The sequence below is a fragment of the Lasiodiplodia theobromae genome (genome assembly GCF_012971845.1).
Source record: "Lasiodiplodia theobromae strain AM2As chromosome Unknown scaffold_12, whole genome shotgun sequence".
NCBI classification, from domain to species: domain Eukaryota; kingdom Fungi; phylum Ascomycota; class Dothideomycetes; order Botryosphaeriales; family Botryosphaeriaceae; genus Lasiodiplodia; species Lasiodiplodia theobromae.
Genome location: NW_023336322.1, coordinates 519,506 through 533,792, shown reverse-complemented (window position 1 = coordinate 533,792; position 14,287 = coordinate 519,506). Strand labels below are relative to the sequence as shown.

At 49.3% G+C, this 14,287-nt stretch overlaps 4 protein-coding genes across 4 annotated transcripts; 1 reads left to right on the top strand and 3 right to left on the bottom strand.

Moving 5' to 3' along the window:
- Positions 1–205: 205 nt before the first annotated feature.
- Positions 206–1,247, bottom strand: LTHEOB_4611 (Phospholipase/carboxylesterase; the record flags this gene model as incomplete). The annotated part of the gene is made up of 2 exons (XM_035513665.1): positions 206–270; positions 452–1,247. 2 exons carry the CDS (start codon positions 1,245–1,247, stop codon positions 206–208), a joined length of 861 nt encoding a protein of 286 aa, XP_035374660.1.
- Positions 1,248–2,966: 1,719 nt separating this feature from the next.
- LTHEOB_4610 (uncharacterized protein) lies at positions 2,967–4,308 on the bottom strand (the record flags this gene model as incomplete). Its single annotated transcript, XM_035513664.1, has 4 exons — positions 2,967–3,196; positions 3,253–3,717; positions 3,774–4,093; positions 4,142–4,308. The coding sequence occupies 4 exons, from the start codon at positions 4,306–4,308 to the stop codon at positions 2,967–2,969; spliced, it is 1,182 nt and encodes a 393-aa protein (XP_035374659.1).
- A 2,761-nt stretch (positions 4,309–7,069) lies between these two features.
- On the top strand, positions 7,070–8,686 carry LTHEOB_4609 (Cyclohexanone monooxygenase; the record flags this gene model as incomplete). Its single annotated transcript, XM_035513662.1, has 1 exon — positions 7,070–8,686. The coding sequence occupies one exon, from the start codon at positions 7,070–7,072 to the stop codon at positions 8,684–8,686; it is 1,617 nt and encodes a 538-aa protein (XP_035374658.1).
- Positions 8,687–9,217: 531 nt separating this feature from the next.
- Positions 9,218–12,378, bottom strand: LTHEOB_4608 (Kinesin light chain; the record flags this gene model as incomplete). The annotated part of the gene is made up of 2 exons (XM_035513661.1): positions 9,218–11,268; positions 11,646–12,378. The coding sequence occupies 2 exons, from the start codon at positions 12,376–12,378 to the stop codon at positions 9,218–9,220; spliced, it is 2,784 nt and encodes a 927-aa protein (XP_035374657.1).
- Positions 12,379–14,287: the final 1,909 nt, after the last annotated feature.

The following is a 14,287-nucleotide window of genomic DNA, read 5'->3' as shown; positions in this document are numbered from 1 at the left end:
TAGTGGCGATTTCCTCCTGCGCGGTTAATGGCTGGATGATAGTAACATAGTGTATTTGACAGCATAACGCAGGTTTCATGGAAAATAAGACCCATTTTCGGAAATTCGGCATGCTCTTTTCACTAGCGCTTCCCCCATTCCTTCGAAATCCCGGTGCAATTTAGCTATACGGAAATAATATACACTAAAATTCCAGGCGTCGGCTCTACTGCACCTTTATGCCAATTTTCTTGCAACTGAGGATGATGTTGTTCCTCACAAGCGACAGCCCTAGAAGTTCTTCAGCGGAAACAACTAAAACTCTATACACCTTGTTCGATTCCCACAACGTTCCGCAGGAAATCTACAATATCGTCGATCTCTTCAGGGATTTTATACCAATGCCCTTCATCATACTCTGTCCACCGAACTTGGCAGCCCAAAGCTTGAAACACATCTCTCGCTTGCTTACCCAGATTTACCGAAACTTTCTCATCATTCCGTCCATGTCCGAGGAAGATAGGCGTTCGCGGAAAGAGTGCAACATCCTCAGCGGCTAGTGGGGGCAAGCACGCGATATCACGGGCTGTATTTGCTGCTTGCAGCTGAAGGTTGTCGAGAGAGACATCTTCGTCACCACCAGCGCCAAATAGATCCTCCTCTTCCCCCTCGCCTTGCTGCCCTCCTCCTTCCCTCGGATCCAACACCTCAGCAAACGGCAGCCACCCACTCATCCCTACAAATCCTCCCAGCGCCTCCCTTTCTCCCTCCTTTCCATCGTTCTGAAAGTTAAGCAAGACATGAGATGCAGCCGCAGACCCCATGCTCAACCCCCCGATAACCACACGCGACGCCCCACCAACCAGCTTCGCTTCGTCCGCGATTAGCTTGTGCACGAATGCGCTCGTCTCCTTCAAGCCGTCGTACTGCAGATCTTGGCGCTTAGATGGATCCTGGAGGGAGAAGTTGTCGAACCACTGGTTGATGGGCATGCGCTTGAAGACGGTGGCCCGGCGCTTTTTGGCGGTGGGAAAGATAAATTTGACGGTTGGGAAGTGGTCGGTGAGTGTTCCAGCCTTGCTGTCGTCGCAGCAGGTAGTGGAGGTGGCGGAGGAGGAGGAGGTCGTGGCTTTCAGAAGCTCTGGACCGAAGCGTTCGGCGTTGCTGCCCAGGCCGTGGAGGAGGATGATGCTGTGCGTGTGGGTTGCGGTGGGGTTGATGACGAGAGGATCGGGCCAGATCATTTGCTGGCGCTTGGTATTGCTCATGGGCGCAGTTGTTTCTTCTTGCGAGGCTGTCAACGCCATGCGGGTGGCATTTCCAGTCTTCAAAGCTGTTTTCTCGTCCATTTTGAAAAGACCTGGCGCATCAGATAGCTTCTCGAAGGTTTCAAGGATATCTGATGTGATCGTGGGGTAGTTCTGATTGGACACTATCTTGAGATGAGGTGTTGAGAGTGAGAGAAGTATGTTGGCTAGGCAGCAGGAATGATGCACTGTGCCACATGCCAAGCTTGACCCACGTAAACGAGGCGCTTAACCCAAACCGGCGCTGGAATTCCCCTGCAATGACTGCACAATCAAATCCATGTATCATCTTCGTAGTCCACTTGGAGCCACACTAGCACAATTCAGTCCACCAAGCATACCAGTAAACCTTCTGAGCAACTTGCTATTCCATATGTCAAATTTATACTAATCATGGTTATAATAGCCATGGCTGTCGTTGCAGAGACCCATCCGTCCGAGTCACTCTCGGAAAGATCCAGAGAGTGCAGTGTGCTATGACCGGGAGACCATCAGGAATTCTGAATCAACGCTAGGTTCAGACGCCTGGCTAGTTCGTTCTCCAATGGAATCAAACACATGCATGGTTTGTAGTGGGAATAAGGACGGGATAATTTAGGCGGACTAAAAAGGCTAAGCAACACCCGACTAAGCCCACTCGCCATCACTACAGGCTTTGAGTCCATACGATACAACCCACCCTAATTACTGCTTAGTGCTTGAGTCTAAGAAAATCTTCAGCTGTTCTTCGGCAATCAATAAACTTACTATATAACGCACTGCAGTCTCGACATCATCATCCACCGAACAAGGTTACAGCGATGGTGGTGTAGTTGGTTATCACGTCAGTCTAACAGTTCCCTTCGAGGATCAGTTCACTGAAGGTCCTGAGTTCAAGTCTCGGCCGTCGTATCATCGAGTTCGCTCATCTTTTTGCCCTCCTGGAGGGCTCGTTAGCACTTTTGCCGAGAAGGGCAACTCTTTTTGTACCGGAGTAATTCGGTGCGGTATCAGCTTAAAACTCCACGTGTGCACAAGGGAGACTCATAGATCGTAGAAACATACTCAAGAGCCATTCATTCTAATGTTTTATTTATCGTGGGTCGTGGTTTCGTCTGAACGAATTTTTTTTAGTCAAGTGGTCCGAGCGCCTGAGGCTTCATTTCGGCCCATTTGGGTGGAGACACAACGCTACCATACCTGATCTAGCTAGACTCTTAATCGAGATTGCTTAAACCAACAGCATTGAGCGAGAGAACATCTTTTCTCATACTCCTCATGTCTTGCGTTCCGTTGGCCTCAATGTTATTTCGGTTGTCTTCCCTGCATCTCAAACGACTCTGAGCCAGAGCGCCGCGGAAGGATTGGGTTTTAGAATATCAATAGCTATGCAGAAGAATATAAAGCGCCACAAGACAACGTGGGGTAAGATGTGGTGTAATCTTTCAGAGTTGAGTGGCAATGCAGCCAGGGGTTAAGCGTTGAAAATCTGAAGAAGGGTGCGCAAAAACAAGCAACCTATTCTCGCTCAACATTCCTGGATAATAACATTACTCTCTGTAAGATCATACACGCCGTTGGCGAATCAGTCCAGGAGTGCACTTCTTTGATATCTGACAGTCTCAAAAACGAAATGCCCCTTTATAATTGCTAAACAAATGATCCCGTGGGTATGCGTTCTACGCTCTGTCTGACTAGCCTCTATTCTTTGTCGCCATTCTGGTAAGTTTCGGACCATGTGGGCGCGGATGTTTCGTGCTCCCAGTCCGTCGTTTTCTTGCGATTCTGGAAGACCGCCTCCCGGCCCCGCTCGATAGTGACCTTCTCATAATTCTTCAGCAATGGTGCGGGGTTGGTTCCGTTGAAGCCATCCAGTGCCTTGACAAAGTCGATGGCATCTTGCATTGCATGATTGCCGCCTTCGCCTCCAACTAAAAATTTTGATTCAGTATAATTCTGTAATGAGGTTTAGGGGATTACTTCTTACAAGGACTCATCTTGTGAGCAGCATCGCCCAGGATGGTGGCGCGATCTGAAGAAAAACCATCGACTGGCGGAATCCAGTCCTCAAGGACATATGGTGGCTGGACCATGTTTTCTGGCGAAGTCTTGAGAATGACATTCGCGAACTTTGGATGCAACAGCTTGGTCGTCTCGACTGCTGCATCATACAGCTGTTGCTTAGTCCAGCTGAGATACGGATGGACCTTTCCCGTAAGGTCCTTGCTCTTCCTGAAAACCATCCAGTAGTACTTTGCAGACGCCTTGTCCTTAGCAATGCTGTGGAGGCCCGTGAAGATGTAGCCAACAGGAGCTTCGGCAATCCAAAGAGAACGAGCGAATTGTAGCTGCTCTTCGTATCCTTCTTTCCCCAGCTCTACTTCACCAACTAGCATATCCACGGGGATCAGATTCAGCTGGGCCTTTTCTGGACCAAGAAGCTGGTTGCGTACTTCAAACATTCCATACGTCAGTTTCAGAAAAGTCGATTCGGTAATTCATACGCACCGCGACTGTTTGCACCATCTGCACCAACCAAGATGCTTCCTGAAACTGAGGTGCCATCCGCAAAGTATACCGTCACTGCATCAGCACTTTCCTCGAATCTCTCAAACTTCTTTCCCCACTCGATAGGAAGGTTGGTTGAGAGCCAGGTTCGGAGCTTTTGACGGTCCGCGCGGAGAAAATCCGAGAATCGAGTTTTCTCTTTCCCGGTGATTGCATCGAAGAGTGCGCCTTCGCATGTCAAGTCGGTTCCGTGCAAATGCGAAACGACTTCGAATGGCGGAAGATCGTCCGGCATTTCAGCCAACAAGCCTTCCAATATCCTTAAACATTCAGCATCTTGAGCAAGTGCAAGGCCTTCAATCTCTTACCAATGCAGGGCGAGTCCGTAACCTTGTCTTCGGGTTTCAGGTCCGTCATCTCTCTCAAAAATCCTGAATGGAATGCCTCTCTTCCGCAACGCCTGTGCGAGGGTAAACCCTCCAAGGCCTCCGCCGATGATGAGAATCGGCAAATCCTGGCTTATGATATGATTCATGGTGTTTTGATACAGTTGGTGAACACACCAGGCATTGTTTGACAGATATATAAGGCAACGGCAAGAAACCACCACCTTTGAAAGCTTCCGAGCCCGGGTCCGACGCACTAAGCGCAGGGGCCCACCTCAACCGACGGTCTGACGCGTATCGCGATAATAGTACCGTATAAGGATGAAACCTGGTTCGGCGAAGATCCAGTTGCTGTTCTCGGCCTCGGCCTCGGAACGGGAACTGTTTGGAAGCCGAACATGATGGAAATAGTGAGACGCTTGAGTCTGTAAGCGGATGTGCTGATTGTATTTCTTCAACGACTATGGCAAGAGAGAAAAAGAATCCACGTCTTTATGGCATAAACCGCTGATCTTACGCTTAATCCACATCAATGCCTCCTAATGCAAGAAGATTGTTACTTTCTGTGTCTGATTGAATTAGCTATCCGATGATTTCCTACCTCGGCGATAGCGCTGAGTTTCTCATTGCGATCCCAGAAGCATTGTTTGGTTTTGAGAAGCTTCTGAGCCCTCGGACTTTATTGAAAGCTTATTCTGATGGCCGAGGAGCAGGTATGTCCTTTTCCTTGCGAATTGAAGCGGGAATCGCACCAACAGTGTTTCGGAGTCCGGAGACTTAAGGGATCGTCCGGTCCGAGCGAGTCCGTTTCCGCTTTTGATCAACAATTAAAGACCTACCTCCTTTAGCTGTGACGCGCGGACTGAGTGATAAATACAAAGTACTGTATTGCTTCTCGATGGATGTTGGGCGTTCCTGGTGGCTGCCATGGCAATGCTGCAATTTCGGCTTTGGTGTTGTAAATGCCCGACGGAGCCGACTAAACGCGGTAAAGGTCCACGGACAATAAAAACCAACAACTAGAGCCGTAGCTAGCCCCGTATGACTGGTAGCATACTAGGATGTAATTCTTGATAGTTCTATACGATATAGCGTTTCAGCTCAGCCAAAAGGATACGGAGGAGTGGGATTGTCTGGCTCCACCCGGGAATCACCAACCAACCCGTGATCAGCTAACGAACGGACTTGACCACCAGCTGACCCACTATCACTCTGGCTATCCGCGCCCGAAATCCTGCCGGTCCCAGACACGTGACAGGTCACCACCGGATCAATGAGAACCACACACCAACTTCGTTTCTGGTTCGATGTAGAGAGCAAGAGTACTAATAGAAATTAAAAACATTTAACATGAGATTACACTTTTAATAAAAAGCCGAGCGAGCCTAACCCTAAATTTGAAGCGACAGCCGTAGAGCATTTCTCCGTTGCTACAATCACTCAGCTCAATCCACATCTATATTTATATGAGTGCACCACGTCGGCACGTGCATAAACCAGCCCTAGCCTCAATCACGATATGAAAGATTCAAACATTCCGAACCGATCTCGCAACCATTTCAAAGTACGACTGGCATGCCAATAGCGCGACTCCAGATGTAACAACACTCGGGCCTTTACACTCGGATCAGGTCGCACCACTGGTCAGGAGACGGCTTAGCCACGCTTCTCCATGCTACTAATATACCGAAGACGTTTCTAGCTTGTAATAAGTCTCATATCAAGACAAGCGGCGGAGCTGGGAAAATTACGCACAATTTAAGGCGATGGGTAGTCCAGCTAACGGACTCTCTTCTATTTAGTATTGCAATAAGCCAGATTGAGTGAAGGGGTAAATACAAAATTGCATATATTTGGTAGCTACCCGGTCCAAACAGTACACCCGAACCCAAACAGCATATATCTAAAATTTTATTTCTAAAACGTCAACGTTTCTATCTAGAAATTAATTTTTTTTATAATAAATAATATTTTTAAGTCTCTCTACTTTTATAAAAAAATAAAAAATAAGTAAATTTTAGTCTTTATTAACGTTTTCTTACGCGAAAAAAAAAAGTCGATTTTTAAAATTTTTTTAACTAAATAAGTCCATATTTTTATTATAAAACTTTTTATTTTTTACTAGAATTAGTAAATTTAAGCTTTAATAGTATTATAAATATTAAAAAATATTTATATTTCTTATTACGTTAAGAATTTTATGTTATTATAAAATTTTAGATATATGCTATTTGGGTTCGGGTGTGCTATTTGGACCGCGATGCTACTAAATATATGCGATTTTGTATTTACCCCTTGAGTGAATCTCTTCTTCGGATGTAATTTTCGACAATTATGCCGTGCATTTATGCCCTGATAGACGCTTTGTCTACTTCAATTTGTTGTAGCACCAATGGTACCAATTTCGTCTACGTCTGCCGTGATTGAGATCTATCTGGATTGGGACCGAGGTCATAATAAGTATTCGAATGTATTAGGAGCACGCGAGAAAAGGCTATTAAATAAAACAATTTCACAATTCTATCACACCCACGTACCGCTCTAAGGTATTGCATTCTTTAAGCTTTTCCTAATTCAAGAGTCAGCCGCAGTAACTTCGGGTCCGATCTAGCGATACAGGCAACCCCGAGGGTCATAACCCGCTAAACCGCCTTTGGTAACTGCTCGGAGTTAATGAGTTGGAGACCGAGCAATGTGTATACAGTATGCCGAACCGACTGGAAGTGTTCGGTGCTTCCAATAAACTCCCTCCATTCCGATAGTAGACTTCTCATCCAGCGACATCGGCTAGATACAAAGTGCAGCGAAAGCATAAAAGCATGCGTACGAAAGGTAGGGTCCCATCGATCGCAGCTTTCTAAACACATCTGCTTTACCTCAGAACTGGCTTGAATATTCAATTTTCCCAACATGAAACCCACACATCGTTTCGATGCAATCATCATTGGCGCCGAACTAGGCGGAATCAACAGCCTACACGAAGTACTGGAGCTTGGGCTCTCAGTTAGGGTTCTAGAGGGTGCCAGTGAAGTTGGTGGCACTTGGTTCTATAATCAATACCCGGGTTGTACAAGCGATACACCGAGCCTTCTCTACCGCCTTTACTGGGACAAAGAGGACCTCCGAACCTACCCATGGCCCAACCGCTACCTGACGCAGGCAGAGATCCTCGCCTACATCAAACACGTAGTATCAAAGCACAACATGAGCCCCCAAATCCAACTCAACACCGAAGTCACATCCGCGACCTGGGACCCCACCCAAAATCGCTGGCTCATCCAAACCAACACCGACGAAGAATACACCACCCGCTACCTCATCACCGCCGTCGGCGTCCTCCACGAGCCCATCCTCCCCTCCATCCCAGGCATACACACCTTCCGCGGCCACCTCCTCCACTCAACTCAATGGACCCCTGACGTCCAAATCGCCAACAAACGCGTCGGCATCATCGGCTGCGGCGCCAGCGGCATCCAGATCCTGACCGCCATCGCACCGCACGCCGCCTCCCTCACCTCCTTCCAGCGCACGCCGCAATACGCCATCCCGGCCCGCAACGCCGCCGTCACTTCTGCCGAGCGCGCGTCGTACAACGCGCGCTACGATTCCATCATCGACGACGTGTGGAACAGCACCACCGGCTTCGGCTTCCGCGAGAGCACGACGCCGACGATGTCGGTCTCCCCCGCCGAACGCGTCCGCGTCTACGAAAAGCTCTGGCGCGAGGGCGGCGCGATGCAGTTCATGCTGGGCGGCTTCAGCGACACCTTCACGGACGCAGCCGCGAACGAGGCGGCGTGCGCGTTCATCTGCGCAAAAATCGCGGCGACGGTGCGGGATGCGGAGAAGGCGCGGAAGGTGGTGCCGACGGAGCGGTTCTTCGCGCGAAGGCCGCTGTGCGAGGAGGGGTACTACGAGGCGCTGAACCGGGAGAATGTGCGCGTTGTGGCGCTGGGGGAGACGCCGATTGAGGAGTTCACGCCGGAGGGGATAAGGACGAGTGATGGGACGGTGTATGGGTTGGATGTCATTGTGTTTGCGACGGGGTTCGATGCGATTGAGGGGAGTTATACGCGGTTTCCGATCAGAGGGAGGGAGGGCAGGCTGTTGATGGAGCATTGGGGGGGTGGGGCGAAGAGCTATTTGGGCGTGAACTGCCCGGGCTTTCCGAATCTGTTTTTTGTGAATGGTCCGCAGGGCCCGTTTGGGAATATTCCGCCTGTGCTGCAGAGCACTGCGCAGTTGACGACTCAGTTGATAAAGGAGAGGGAAAAGAGGCTAGCCGAAGGTGGTCTCGGCGTGGTGGAGGCAACGCCTGAGGCAGAAGTGGAATGGGGTCAAAGATGCGAGCAGATGATGAAAGGTTCATTGTTCAAGCACAATAGCTCTTGGATTACTGGGCGCAATGTTGAAGGAAGAGCGTCTACTTGTCGGTTCTTCTTGGGTGGCATCAAGCTGTATCGGTCTGCTTGCAGATATGCGCATGATCAAGGATGGCCTGGTATCCTTAAGCTTCAGAGTACCTAGGCGAATACAATCCGCTGAGCACAAGCGGAGTGCCCACCTTCAACGCACGAAAGTTGGTATAAGATGCTCCATCCGCTCCGATTGCTTTAGTAACCGCCACTTCCACTCCCACAGCTTTGTTCCCCTCCAAGTCTACGAGATTCTTTCAGCAGGCGGCTTGCCGCAAATGGTCAGATTATCTAAGCTTGATCGCGGCGGTCGTAGTAGAACGAAATTTAGTAACTCGGGCTATTGAGGGGCGGGGTGCTCGTCGCTTGTTTGTGAATTGTAGTAGCTTGTTTTGAGCGACCTTTGGTATCTCTAGTCTGCTGGAAAAGTCGGAAACTAGTTATGGCGTCGCCGCTCCCTTGCTCGCTTCAACAGCTGTCGACAAAAACAAAGAGCAACATAGACCTTTCACCACTCGACACACTCCGCTAAGTACAAAGCATCTAGCGTTCAAAACTGGTACACTTCCTCTGCCTTTTCAATGTGACTTTCAGAGCTTTTCTGTCTTTGTGTCTGGATGATCTTTCCCAAGAACCTTCCTTCTCAACGCAAAACCACCTGGTCTATCTCTTGGGCCTCGATATTTTTCCCCTGAAGTTTTAAAACCCTTTCTAGCTCTTCCATAAACTCAAGTGTTCTAGGATCCTCTCTACCCAATAGCTCCTCACTTAATGTTGCAGCCTTCCGGAACATTTCCTCAGCCTCGACGTAATTTTCCCGATCCTGAAATAAAACTGCTAGGTTTCCCATAGCTCTGAGCGTGTTGGGATGGTTTTTACCGTAGAAATCGGTGGCCAATGCTAGACATTGTCGATACATCTCCTCGGCCTCAATGACCTTTCTCTGGTAGGAGAGGACGATTGCAAGACTGTTCATGCTTGCTAAAAGCTGATGGTCAATCTCCACTGGAGTTTTCTTCCACTTTGCCAATACCTCTCTGTACAGCCTTTCAGCCTCATCGTACTTATCCTGGCCCACTAGAGCGTCTGCTAAGCCAGCCATGGATTCCAGCGTGTCTTCGTGTTGCTTCCCAAGCTCCTTCTCTCTTAGTACTAGCACTTCGCGGTGCACTTGCTCGGCCTCGGCAAACTTTTCTTGCCATACGAGAGTATTTCCAATTTCTACCATGGTGTCCAGAGTTTCAGAGTGCTCTCTTCCTAGAGTCCTCTCCCTTAATGCTGCCACTTTCCGCAGAACCTGTTCAGCCTCGACGTGTTTACGCCGCTTACGTAGAGCCCCTGCAAAGCTCAACATGAGCTCCAGTGTTCTTGGATGCTCTTTCCCCATCTCTTTTTCTGTTATCTGGAGGGCTTTACGAAAAGGCTCTTCAGATGCACCGTAATGTCCAAGAGCGTCCTGGCAGTTGCCTATCCAAGACCACAACTCTCCTAGCTTCTTTATCTCAACTTCCTCAGCTCTCGTTGCAACACATAGCGCGTGTGGTAGATATGGTGCCCATGTCTCCCTTGTCTTAGGGTCGTGATCAGGCATGATTTCCAATAGCTGTGTGCTTACTTCTTGGACTTGGAACGTCCACTGCTGATTCATCTTCAGCCAGTTCTGGGTTGCCAAATGTACGAGCCGGTGGGTGTCGTATGATTTGTGCTTCTGCTGCTGATTCTCCCGTTCCGTGATAAAGGCGTATGCAGTCAATGTTCCAATCGCTTTCGTTTGCTTTACCTCAGAGTTTCCATGTGGTAGCAGAGAGGCTGGTATGTTCTCGCGTAGTATACACGAGATGAATGAAAGGATCCGTGCGGCAAGCGGATCCTGCGTCCGAATCTGATCAAAAGAAATGATCCATGTTGTCGCGATCGGATTCTTTGTCTCCCGGTATCGCCCATAGTCTTCAAAGTTTTCGCTTAGAAGCTCGATGATCTCATCCTGATTTTGAAGCAAAGACGTATACTTCGAGATCGAAATGTCGTTCTGGTTGATAAAAGCCGCGGCTTGGACGATGGCGAGGGGAAGATACGAAAGGTCCTCCAGGAACTTGTCGATTGCATCATCCTCCATTAGCGACTTTTTCAACAATGATTTTTCCAAGACCTTTCTAGCTTCGTTTTTTTCCATTTCAGGGAGCGGGATTATGTTGTTCTCAGCTTCTGCAGTGGCAGCTTTGCGAGTGCGAGTCGTGAATAGAAGGGAGCCTCTGCGGCCGTTTGGGAGACAGTCAATCAACCGAGTGCCATCGGTGTCTTCTTGAAAGAGGACATCAATGTCGTCGGCATTATCAACAACCATGAGCCATTGGCCTGAGCGCTCACCGCTGAGCTCCCGTTGGACAAGCTGCTTGACGTCTGCATCTTCATCCTGAATGTTGGGTATTTGTAAGAGCATGCCAATATCTCGGTAAGCATCCAAAAAGCTCTTTCGGCTGATTGCTGGCACCCAGAATACGGCGCAGCGAGGATGTTGCTTCCTTGTCCTGTAAGCGAACTCCAGGGCGATTGCAGTCTTGCCACATCCGCCAAGGCCCCAAATTGCGGCTCGCTCGCAGGTTTCTGACGATGATAGCATTTGGCTAAGCGCCTGAATCTCGGCTTCACGGCCGACGAAGCGCTGGTTCCTCTGAAATGGAACTCGCCAGGGTGCTGTTCTATATGTTAGCGCTGTAACTAGAAGGTCAAACATAACAGTGCGTGAAACGTTGCAGTCAAGTATCAATATTTATTCTGAGATATGATAGTGATAGAAGCCTCTAACTTGCCTTGAACTGTGCCCTCCATGTCTCTGATCGTGCTTGCCTGCATTGTGCACAGTAATTCTCGAGCGAAGGCCGCAGCATTCCCAGCCGCGTAGTGCTTCCACATGTCATTCTTGTGTGAGTCGGCATAGTCGGATATGCCGCGGATAACAAGACATCTCCCGTTGATGTCCACACCGGCCGCTTCCATCTCAACGCACAGCACTCCACCGCATCGCTTGCTTATCTTGTCTCTCAGTTCGCCATCGCGGATAACCGAGTTACCAGTCGCAATTCTCCCCTGATGGAACACAAATGTCTTCCTTTGTTCGTCCGTGCGGACGGGACGTTGAACGAGTTGGGCGAGATCGCAAGATTCGCAGCTGGACCCTTTGTCGCCGACATGGTGGTAGCTTGCCTGAAAGAGCCGATCCTGCTTCACATCAGGCATCGCGAACTTAGGCCTCCCTTGCAGCCTCGATAGCTGTTCGGGGAAAGCAGTCATCTCCATCTCTTGATTAGACGATAGCAGGCTAAGTGCATTGAGTATCCTCCATTCCGGTTTGTCCATCGCCCCCACTATCTCAAACTCGTCGTTCACCATCGCTCGACCCAGGTCGTGGTAAATGACGCCTGGCTTTCCATCACCAGGCCAGCCTACCACTACATCACCGAGATGGATGTCCTCAAGGGGGTCGTTCGATGGCTCGGATCGAGGGACGCCTCCGCCAATTCCCACAAGCAGGGCTATTTTGATGTTCGGGAAGGACTTGAACAGTGACCCTGTTAGCCTACCGGCATTCACATTGCCGGTCAAGCCTCTCGGGAGAGCAGCGATAACGACGCGGTGGCCCTTGATAGTGCCACAGATATAGGTGTTGTCGTCGTAGTTTGTATCGATAGAGGGAGGGTCATGATGCTCGTCAAGCATCAGTCTTGCGGGTATCAGTTCGACGTCCGGCAGCGGACAGATCCATGCTACGTTGTAGTCGGTGCGGAGGTACCTGCTTGCGGCCATTGCGGCCGCAAGAAATACGTAGAAAGATCGAGAAAGTGTGATGCGAAGGAAGAATAGCTTTGCAGACGGTCTCTAAAAAAAAGGCTCTGGACACATTATTTAAATTTCAAGTCCAGATGGACGACGACGTAAGAGCTGGGCCTAATGGTTCTGGTTCAGCCTCAATTATCCCTCTTCCTGGATTTTACTTGTGGGACACAACAGATCCAATTGGCGACGCCGACTGACTGACGTGGCTTCGCGTCCCCACAGTAGCCCTTGTCAACCTTGTTGGCATGCAAACACGGCCTCGCTTCTGTACCTTTTCTGCAAGGCTCAACAAATTACGTGTCGGCTATAGCGGTATGGCCCACCCTTATAGGCTACTTTCATTCAAGTGGCTGTTACTGTTCCCAGCCAATTATACCACAGGCAGGAATCCTATTCGGTGACATGAGTATGCAGCAAAAAAAAAAAGCACAATGGGCTGTTACTACTGGGGACCGGCTGTTACGACTGGGGACCTTGACGGGTTTTTCCGTGACGCTGTTCTCAGCCTTGTTCCCGGCAAGTGCACCTGGCTCCACGTATCATCCACTGACCACATCTTAGCCTATCCGAAGTGTGCAGGCCTAAGCGTTAACTGGACCGAGTGGACCTGTGTTACGGCGCAGCAGCCCATGCAGTGGGGCTCCTAGCCCACCTGAAGTGCCGAGCCACGTCAACTCCGTGATTCAGGCTGATTGGACAAGATACGCTTCAACGCCGCCCGGAAGTCTGCTCAGCTTCCATGTGTAGGAAAAAAATGATTAGGGATCTTGGCGAGCTCACTCGCAAGTGTAAAGAACATCGTGTACTTATGCAAGATCGGTTTGCGGATGGCCATTCGGAGGCCACCCGTAAACACAATGCACCTCTACTAAACCTAGATTGACTCCTCCATGAGTTCTGAGTATACCTTATTCAGAGGATAGCACTTAGTTATCTCTATCTTTCTCTAGAAATTTCATTCCAAAATATATGTGGTTACGTGGTGCAAAAAGGAGTTTAGAAAACGTCGACTCTTTTAGTGTTCCCTCTGCTACTACCCGGCGACTTTTCAATTACAGACGGGTGCTGCAGCCGATTGCTAGCGTGAAGGCCTCAGAAGATAGCGTAAGTACATTCTTTTTTTTAAAAAAAAAATATCTTCCAGACGAGAAAGTCGAATTAAAAATTCTACATACAAGTCCGAACGATAGCTCTAAATACCTATAAAATGAGCAAAAAAGAAATCCACGCTAGCCATCGGCTGCGAGGGGACTGTAAATTTCGTGCTGCGAACGGACGGCCATATATAAACCGATCTTACAAGGCACTATATATCATGCGCAACCGTGCGTGTGAGCATCAGGCTTTCCGCGACTTCGCGTGTATAAACCACGGTGTGCACAGTATCTCTTACCTCCGGACTTGACTAAGAGAGGCTTTTCCTCGGTCATAAATATATATAGACTTATGTACGTGTGAAAAACGCATCGTAAGCGGTTAATTCTACAGCAAATAAAGCCTTTATATCTACACCGCTGCTTACGTACGTACTTTCCACGACGGCGGCTTTACATGTGGGTTTCCGAATTCCCCCACGTGCCGCATCTGTCAGAGCATCAGCATCTCGCAATTGCTCCTCCATCAGAACATTTAATAGGCGACTAAATCCAGCGCACCATAGCAGTCAGCGGGGGGTGCCCAAGATGAGCAAGCAGAAGCGCTGAGAGGAGGATGCAGTGCAAGCGTTTGCCATTGCGCGACCATGCGATTTGCCTTCAGAGGGGCGAGTGAGTATAGCGGTGTCTTAGGGAGTTGGTAGATGAGGTCGCAGGAGCGAATTCGAGGTCCTGAGTCTCACAGAGTGGCCATTGGCCGGAATAAATGAGTGTGGGGAGCGGCT